Genomic DNA, 9,776 nt, shown 5'->3' on the forward strand with positions numbered 1-9,776 from the left:
GCTCAGAGACATCTCCCCAGGTTCCAGCTCAGAGACATCTCCCCCAGCCTCCAGCTTAGAGACATCTCCCTGTGCCCCTTGGTGCCTCCCTGCGGAGATTGCCGGCATGCAGGAGTGTTTGGGCACTGGGTTCCAGCGCAGAGATGTCTCCCCTAAACTCCAATTCAGAGACGTCTGTCTCCTCCAGGCTCCAACTCGGAGACGTCTTCCTCAGTTCCTAGCTCAGATATGTCTCCCCCAGGCTCCAGCCCAGAGACATCTCACCTGGTCCCGGCTTGTGGTAACTTCTGGTTCCTGTCATGGACCCTCTGACAGCTCACAACTTCGTTGACGAGATGCAGGTTGAAAGTGTTCAAAATGTTTTCATTTTCAGATGTATCAATACCAAGTAGAGTGACCAACCCAGTGGATTTTTTTCATTTTCACGGTATTAGTTTCAGTGACCTTCATATCTGCACCATCCATTCACAAACCTTGTCAAGGAAAGTTGGAGGTTCAAATGCCCAGAAGACAGCAGAACGCTGTCACGTTCCTGCTGGCAAAATGCGCCAGTCCCAGTGTGGCTGCGCGGATGGCGTGGTGACGCCCTTCCCTCCCCAGGGCGCCCAGGGAGGAGCTGCAGCTCCTTGCCATCAGTGCCGCCCAGTTCTCAGTGCTGGAGTGTGAAACGCACACCAGCAGCCCAACTGAAGGTGCACGGCCCAAGGCCTCTCTCGGATGCACATGTCACCCCCGCACCCTGCATGTGGACCCCTGAACGCATCTGAGTGTGGAGAAATTCCCCCACGCCTCTGCTCTTTTCTTTGCTGTATAGACACTTCTGAAATCTCAACTCTGTTCATGAAACAGACCAGCTGACGAGATTGCAAAGGTGGCAGAGTGAGATCTCCAGGCCTGGTGCGCCCTTGGGAAGACCATGGGACGCTTTGGGCAAAACAGTGGGCACTGAAAGACCACGCAGTCAGGGCCACGAGGCGGCTCCGTCATTCTGCCCTTTCCTTCTTTAGTCCTTTTTAGCAGAGTCGGGAATAATCGATGGGTGAGGATGAAACGGCTCTGGGAATCATGAAAAAGCAAAATGACTGAAGTCAGAGGAAAGACCACTAAGACCCCATGTGTCTTTGATTTTACAGAAGGGTCCTCAGACCCAGCAGGTAATCACAGGATAGAAGGAACTTTCTTTTTTTGGCTTTAATTCTCTGTTTGCTCTTGGAGGAAAGAACCTCCAAGAAAGAATGAAAGTCATAAAGTGCTACTCCTTACAAGTAATAAAAACACTAAGAAAAGAGACTGGAAGCTGACCTGGGGTGGAGAGGTAGGGTGACCTGCAGCAGCCTGGGAGCCCGTGGTGGGGTCAGAAGACTCCCTCAGTTGGTCTGGGGGACCGAGTGTGGATCCGGCTCACCATCCTCAAGAAGGAAGCCCCACTCAGGGATAGTTTGATTGTCAAGTCTTCAAACTTTCTCTTCTGAGAAGTTGGTTGCCACGTTCAAATCCTCTTGCAGAAGGACCGGTGCTGTGACCGTGTGCCCTGGTTGACCAAGCACCAGCCTTCATGGCAGGGTCCCTGGTACCCCGACCCTGCACCTACCAGGAGGCTGTGGGGGGCAGTGGTTAGAACCGGGGCTGCTCTACAAAGCCCCACACGGCTGGTGGCCCAGAACGACAGGAACGTGTGCTCCCACCGTCTGGAAGCAGAAGCCCCAGATGAAGGTGCTGGCAGCACTGGGCTCTTCTGAAAGCTCCCTCAGCCTCCCCAGCTCCCCGGGGGCCGCGGCCACGTCGCTCCAGCGCCTCCTTCATCCCTGGCCTTCTCTACCCATCTCTGTCTCATCTTCCCCTGAGGACCCTCATCCTAGATCTTAGCTTCACCGTCTGCTGTCACCTGTTTCTAAACGAGGTCCCACTCATGATACCAGGAGTGAGGACTTCAGCTCATCTTTTAGGGGTGCAGCTCACCCACACAGGGTGGGCGGGATCCAAGCCACGGGACCTGGTACCTTCGACCCTATCTTCTGTTAAAACCGGTACCGAAGACTTACTGCTTCCTGGCGATCGTCTTTCCTTGACTCCGTTCTGTGCTCAGTGGCTGCCATGGACTTGGTTTTTGTTCTGTGCTTTGTGTCCTCAGTGGGTGCCGTGGATGTGGTTTTTGTTACTTTTGGCACCCAGGTGGCAGGGCTTCCTGCTGTTGCATACTTGGGCAGGCTGGGTGCTGTTCCCAGTCCCTCAGGCAGGGATTCAGCCCGCCCATGGTACAGCCCTGGGGTATCTGGGGGCTCCTGCCCCCCTGGGCACCATGCAGGGGCCCTCTTGTTCCCCGGCACTGCCTGGCAGGAGACGTGCATTCCATGTGATCTGCCTCCCCTCCTCTCTTCCAGCTCTGATCCGGTACATACGGCCCGTGTTCGTGTCCCGGTCAGACCAGGATTCTCGCAGGAAAACAGTAGAAGAAATCAAGAGACGGGCACAGTCCAACGGAAAGTGGCCGCAGGTAAGGCAGTCTTGATTGTGTTTTGGTGGTTTTATTCCAAAAGATGTGAACCTCGAGAATGGGGAGAAAGAAGAAACCGGGGCCCTTCCTCTGGGGCTGGATTCCAGTTCTCTTTTGGTGAGTACGTGAGCTCAAGACGGTGCTGTCAGGTGCATTTGGTTTCGGTGCCTGAAATTTAAAGCAAGGAAAAACAGCTCTCAAACACGTCAGCTTCTTGAATCATCGTTTTTGAACATAAGTTCTGACTCGGACAGAGCATTGCTAATCCACCCTCCTGGTGTGGTGCGGTTTTGGGTTTGATGTGTCAGCCTTGTGTGTATCGGGTGGCTCTGAAGGTCCTGGAGTAAATTTGCTGGTCTGTGTGCCGGTTCCCAGCCATCATTCAGAAGCCCTGACCCAGCTGTAAGGGCAGTGCAGCTGACGTTAGCCTGGGCCCTCTCTTTTTCTTCTTTAACTGAGCCAGCATTAGAGGCTGGAAATTTCACAGAACTGTCTGGGATCTGGTTGCTCAGGAACCTTTGCGGGGTCTGGCTGGGGGTAGCCGCTTGTGGAGGCCGTGACTTCGAGGGTGCCCCAGCTCTGCCCCCACAAGCACAGACTGCCTCCTCCTTTACCCAGTTGGCCTGCCTGGCCCTGGGCTTGCCAGGGTGGGCCCCCACTGGCACACATGAGGTCTGGGTGGACCCCCACTGGCCCACCTGAGGCCTGGGTGCACCCCCGCTGGCCCGCCTGAGGTCTGAGTGCACCCCCGCTGGCCCGCCTGAGGTCTGGGTGCACCCCCGCTGGCCCGCCTGAGGTCTCCCTTCCTTTCGGGGTCCAGAACTGAAGCAGCCTGAGGGGCTGCAAGTCTGAGTGCAGTTTCTGCTACTGCAGGTCAGCGTGATTCAGAGGCGTTGGAGCCGCGGTGTGGAGGGCACTGCCTGACTGGGGCTGAGCTCACTGAGCGCGCTGCTGGGGTCCGTCAGCCAGGCGCTCCCATCGCGTGTTCTTGTGCTCGTCCCTTCTTCCTGTTGAGAACGAGCACTGCTCCCCCGAGGGGTGCTTCTGCTGTGCTAAGTGTGCGTTCTATTTAGCGCACCTGCTTCTCACAGGGGCTGAAAGGTGGGCACCGAGATCTCCCTGCTTTCCAGGAGCTGTGGTTGAAGAAGGCAGATGCTGTTTGTGTATTTCCACTGCTGCCGCACTTCAGTAAAACCAGTAGAGCGGAAATCAGTGTACGCTCCCATAATGCGTTTTAATAATTTAGATACTGAATATGATTACAGAATCTAACTTGTGTCAGCGGCCAAGAAAATATATTGTGAAGATTGGCACCTGTAAGTTCTGAATTAGACTTATGTAGTTTAATGCTGATCTTTTTCTTTCTCCTACTTCAAGATAATGATTTTTCCAGAAGGAACTTGTACGAACAGGACCTGCCTAATTACCTTCAAACCTGGTATGTGGTTTTAATTGTTTATTTTTCTCCTAGAGAAAAGGAAAATATTCAAGTGATGTTTTTAAATAATGTGTTGTGCAAATAAGAACAGTTTCTGTTTTTCTCCCGTATGCTGGGGTTCTTAGAGGTGTTTCTAAGAAAAGTCACAAAATAAATGTTAGAATTTGAGTCGAGGATTATCATGTTTGCAGGAGGATGGAGAAGTCAGGATTTCAGGTCATGTCCAGGGTGGTAGAGATAAAGGTTTGCGTCTGCTTAGAGATCTAGGCTGGGGGGTTCTGGGTCCAGAAGGGGCCTCCTTGCCTTTGAATGGCTCAGGGCGCCCTTCTGGGCCTGCAGCTTGCTCCCCACCACTCCTGGGGATCCCAGGTGCAAATCCCTGTGAGCCGTGTTTAGATCTGCACGTCCTCAGCTTCCCAAGTTCCCAGTTAGACAGCGCTCTTTCTCCCTGAGGAGGGGGACTCAAACGCGTGTGAACTTGGGTCTCTCCTGCAGCGGCCACCCGGGTCTAGTGTTGGGGTCTCCACCCCTGACATGCGAAACGTTGCAATGAGCAGGCAACAGCCCACCATTCTTTCTGCTGAGTCTGCTTAGAATTTTGCACACCCTTGGGCATGTCAGACAGTCCACCCGGATCCTGTCGTCTCCCTTGGGCGACTTTAGAAAGTGGTGGCTCTCATGAACTGTGTCCGTGCCTGGGGTCTGCAGACCTGTTCCCCGGGGTTGGGCCCAAGTCACGTGGAGCAGCCAGCACCTTGCTCGGACTGGTACCGGGCTGGTACCGGCTGCCCTGCCTCTGGGGCCACACAGCCTGAGTATCCAGGCTTTTCTGGGAGCTGGGTAGAGGAAGTGTGTAGTCGCTTGCCTGTGTGGACCATGCGGTTCCGGGCCTGTGGCCATCCTCTCCTGCTCAGTTGTGCGTGCCTTCGTCCTCCACCCTCCTCGGCGCGGCAGGCAGGTGGCAGGTGTCACTAGCGGAAGTTCAAAGAGCAGCTCAGTGGAAGGTGCTGGGTCTTCCTGTTCCATTGTCTTCGCCACATGTGGTTCTGAGTCCTTCAGAACCAGAGACGTAGAGGGTGGAGGTGACACCCAGTGACCAAGAATTCACGTGCCCCACCACACTGGGCCCGTGCCCGAGCACAGCCTGTGAGCCAGGACCACAACGTGGGCAGCCTTGGTGAGGGCTGAAAGCAGGCCGTGTCTCCAGGGCCCCAGGCAGAAAACAGCTGGCAGGCAGGTCAGGTCTTGTCCATGGCGGGTGTGGGGCTGGGGTCACTGCAGGGCCTATCTAAAGGGCAGGTGTTCCTGGGGAGGGGAGCCTCGTGCCTGTGGGGAGGCCCCCAGGAAGGGGTGTGGCCTTGCCCTGTGGAGCTGGCAGCCCTGGTGTAGACGTGAGGAGGGCGTGTGCGCACCTCTCAACGCATATCACAAAACCGAGGCGAGTGGCAGCAGTGCCAGGCGGGAGCTCTCTGTGTGCCGCCCTGGAAGGGCGCTCGCTGTTCCGCAGGTGGGTTCCACAGCGTCTGTGGAGACCGCACGGCGGCTGGATCCCGTCCCCGTCTCCGTTTCCAGCGGGTCCAGCCATGAGTTCCAAATGTCACCCTCGGGCTCGGGGCTCTGGCGGCCTTGAGGCATGTGTTGGGAATCTTGTAGCCCTCGCTCATCCTAGCTGGGTGCTTTTTAGGCAGGTTTGGATCCTGTTTTGAGGTGAAATTGGTCTATGCTGCGTGATCCTGACACCTCAAGGTGCAGCCCTCCGGAGCCGTGGGGGTCTCCCGCCTTGAACCTGACACCAGAGGCACCCACAACCTGTCTGGGGTCCCGGGCTCAGACTCCCACAGCTCCACGGCGCCTCCCCGACTCAGGCCCCTCCCTCTACCTTCCATCACATTGCCTCATGTTGGGGTCACATTGCTGGGGTCACCCCTCTTTGGGCACTGCCAACTCCCCACCTTCATCCCTAGAGACCTTCCCGCATCGGGCCCAGTCTCCAGCCTCCTGCTCCTGGAGCTCCGCCAGGCTCCTCCTCGGCCCGGACGCCTTCTTTCTCCTGAGTGTCTCCCGTCTGCACTGCACTGTCCACCTGAGGCCCCCTGTTCTGACCCTGGCCTTGGCCACCTCTGAGGTGGGGGTGACAGAGTTTAGCAGAGCCCCAGGACGTCTGCTGGATGTAGTGGGTTTCAGCAGGGCCGGGACCCTCAGGGCTCTGCAGGGATTGAGCTGCACCTGAAACAGGCCCATGCAGGGCCTTCCTCTCCAGTGCCACACTCACCCTCCTTGTCAGAGGGCACTATAGCAGGATCGGCTGGCTGGGTGCCCCTGGGCCCCTCGTGGAAGGTGCTGGGCCCACACCCTCCACGTGCCCGCACCCCACCTACCCACCAACACTGAGCTCTCAGAGCAGAGCAAGGACAGCAAGAAGGCACTGGGATGTGGCGGGGGCCCAGCAACACCACCAACTGCCCAAGGATGCGGACGCCAGGCCTGCGAGTGTGGCTGCCGGCAGCAGACGCAGCTGTCCCGGGCCACGCGGGCTCCTGTGCAGGCTGTGCCCAGATGCGGACGCAGCTGTCCCTGGGCCACAGCAGCTTCATTTTACTGGCTGTGAGCAGACATGGACACGGCTCTCCCTGGGCCATGGTAGACTGTTTCTCCCTGTGGGGTAGACTGTGGGGATGGTCTGGGTGAATAAGGGGTGATGGCCCTCTTGGGGGGCCTCAGGGGTCTCTGCTGAGCTGTCTCCCAGCCTCATCATTGCAACTAGTAAAATTAGACGCATGCCAAGCACAAGCTGTGTGTGAATATGGAGGTTTCTGTGCAGTCAGAAGCCTGCGCGTCCTCCCTTCATCCTTGTTCCCATGTTCAGAAGCCCTGGGCTCAGACACCCTCATCTTGGTTTCTCCCAGGCTGGCCCTTGTGCAGTCTGCCCAGAGTGCACGGTGCCGGCGGGGTCTGGATGCCGCTGACCCTCGGGGGCCCCTGGGACACTAGGGGGACCAGAAACCCCGGCAGACTTTCCCACCAGGGTTTCTGTGAAGTCACTGACCTTTCAGGCTCATGGGAGGTTTCTGTGCTCTTGGGGACTTTCCTGAGAGGTCCCCAGGGTGTTGAGGTTTCCTTTGCATCTTACTGAGTTTCTGTGATGTCCCCTTGACACATGGTCGAGATGGTCTGTTGAGCTGCAGCAGCAAAGCTGCTATCACTGCAGCCAGTCCCAGCTCTCCATGCGTCTCCTGGGCTCAGACCGAGGCAGTGAGGACTATCTTCTCCGCACTGCACGTCCCGGGGGCTTGGGCTCGGCTGTTGGGCATGGAAGCTGGGGCTTGAGCCTGGGTCTATGCCAGCCCTGCCATCCTCCACCTCCCCTGACACAGCCACCCGTCCTGGGTGCACAGAAGTGCTGGGTGAACCACGTGAGCTAACTCCTGTGTGCTGCCGAGCCCACAGCAGGGAAGGGGCAGCCCAGCACTGGACACGGAGAAAGCCACGGCACACAGGCCTAGGGACTCACAGGGGAAGCCACGGCACACAGCCTAGGGACTCACAGGGGAAGCCACGGCACACAGGCCTAGGGACTCACAGGGGAAGCCACGGCACACAGGCCTAGGGACTCACAGGGGAAGCCACGGCACACAGCCTAGGGACTCACAGGGGAAGCCGCGGCACACAGCCTAGGGACTCACAGGGGAAGCCACGGCACACAGCCTAGGGACTCACAGGGGAAGCCACGGCACACAGCCTAGGGACTCACAGGGGAAGCCACGGCACACAGGCCTAGGGACTCAGGGTGCCGGCTAGACACCAGGGCTGCAGGTAGACATCCTGCACGGGGTGAAAGCCAAGCAGGTTGGGCCATCAGCTCAGGGTCACAGCCCTGACACTGGCCTCGCCTCAAGCCACCGTGAAAGGAGAATCAGCCTAGGGACAGACGCTCCTGCAGCCCCTGGGCAAGCAAGGGCTCCATTCTCCCAGAGTGGTGCAGAATCCCGCAGCCAGGACCAATTCCTGACGCCACTGTGGCCCTCACTGGCAGCCTGGGAAGAAGGTGCTGCCTGGGGATCTGCCAGTATGCCCTCAGGTCGCCTGGCAGGGAGCGTGCCCTCAGGTCATCAGGCAGGAAGCGTGCCCTCAGGTCACCTGGCAGGGAGTGTGCCCTCAGGTCATCAGGCAGGAAGCATGCCCTCAGGTCGCCTGGCAGGGAGCGTGCCCTCAGGTCATCAGGCAGGAAGCGTGCCCTCAGGTCGCCTGGCAGGGAGNTGCCCTCAGGTCGCCTGGCAGGGAGCGTGCCCTCAGGTCATCAGGCAGGAAGCGTGCCCTCAGGTCGCCTGGCAGGGAGTGTGCCCTCAGGTCGCCTGGCAGGGAGCGCTCCTCACACAACTTATCCTTTTCTAAAACTTGAGTACTTCTGATGCCTGAGTTTTCCAGTTTAAAAAAAGTCTTTAAATAGAGCTGTCAATAGAATTTAACATAGAAACAGAATCCACAGTCTGTGGTGCCTTGTTCTAGCTCGAAAGGGCACAACTCTGGCCAGTGGGAAGGCGGAGCGGCTGCTGGGTGCAGCCATAATTCCAGTGTGAACGGGGAAGTTCGTGAGCCTCCCTGGGGCTCCTCCTGGTTTCTTGGGAGCCTGTCAGGTGACAGCCGCTCAGAAAGAGAGGCAGGTCCCGGGCAGGTCCTGCCACAGCTGTGACCAAATCCTCCTGTCCTTCCAGCTGAGCCCCACGGCCGGGTGAGGGCGGCAGGTGGAGCCCTGAGGCACATGTGTGTGCCTGGTGGGGACTGACCCTAACTCCATCACATGGATGGGCATGGCCGGTGATGAGGACCTCAAGGTGCAGACACCTGGAGGACCCCCACTTCCCACAGACGCCTTCTAGCTTGTGCATGGTGCTCTAATAGAAAGTGCCCCTCGGCCGGGCAGTGCTCCTGGTGAGTTTCCCGCCCGTCCGTGCTGTGGTGCTGGATGTTTACAGCCATTACAGATGTTGAGATAGTCCAGGCATGGAGTGACCTTGCTGACCAGGAAGGCCTAGACAGGAAAGCTGCTTGTTAGCCCAAGAGCAGCATGGGAAACGCAGCAGACGCCATCCTGCACAGGCTGCCATGGGCAACACCATTGTTCCTTTCCCGGCAGGTGCCTTCATCCCCGGAGCTCCCGTCCAGCCTGTGGTTTTACGATATCCAAATAAACTGGTGAGTTGTGTTCTCCTGGGGCCAGCTTCCAGGTGAATTCCCGGGGAATGGGAACTGCGAGCTGCCTCCGTGCACTTGTGTCACCCCGCATGCTTCATCTACGCCATGGCACCGGCCTTGGCGCTGGAGAGGGCAGGATGGGCCCGGCGCTGGGCTCAGCACGTGTCCCCAAGGGCGGCCTGTTCTATGCACGTGTCCCTGATCAACCCTGTGATTCCACAGTGGTCCCAATATCCACACAGAGCCCTGCTTCCCTAGGTCCTGAAGCAGCTGCCCTTTCCTCCGTGTGGCCAAACCTGACATTTTGGAGAGGGACCGCCACCCCACACCACCCGCCAGGGCCCAGCAGCTCTCAGTGCCTAGTTCAGGGTGTTGAAACATTCAGAACATTTAAGTTCTGGAAGGCGGAGGCAGCCGGAGAGAAAGGAAGTGGCTTTGTCGTTTTGGGAGTGTTATCATTTAGTGCCCAGGTTTTGCTTGGTTTAAGAGAACAAAATTAAGAAGATGTTAGGGGTCAAGAGCTCCTGGGGTGAAGGTGGTGGACCCCAGCTTGGTGAAGAAAGCCTGGATGAGGCCGCAGAGCAGTTCCCCATGGGGCCTTGCTGCCTCCAGAGGAGGCTCAGCCTGCCCTGGCTCTGTCCTCCATCCCCG

At 57.8% G+C, this 9,776-nt stretch overlaps 1 protein-coding gene across 2 annotated transcripts in view; it reads left to right on the forward strand.

The window, feature by feature from the left end:
• The window catches only part of LPCAT1 (lysophosphatidylcholine acyltransferase 1), a 69,759-nt gene that overhangs the window by 33,487 nt on the left and 26,496 nt on the right, over window positions 1-9,776 (forward strand). For both annotated transcript variants that reach the window (XM_017515950.1, XM_037734023.1), the window contains exons 4-6: window positions 2,382-2,494; window positions 3,872-3,932; window positions 9,067-9,125. In XM_017515950.1, coding sequence (XP_017371439.1) covers window positions 2,382-2,494; window positions 3,872-3,932; window positions 9,067-9,125 — 233 coding nt within the window. The remainder of the gene's footprint in view (window positions 1-2,381; window positions 2,495-3,871; window positions 3,933-9,066; window positions 9,126-9,776) is intronic.

The sequence above is a fragment of the Cebus imitator genome, unplaced genomic scaffold, assembly GCF_001604975.1.
Source record: "Cebus imitator isolate Cc_AM_T3 unplaced genomic scaffold, Cebus_imitator-1.0 Scaffold567, whole genome shotgun sequence".
Taxonomy (NCBI): domain Eukaryota; kingdom Metazoa; phylum Chordata; class Mammalia; order Primates; family Cebidae; genus Cebus; species Cebus imitator.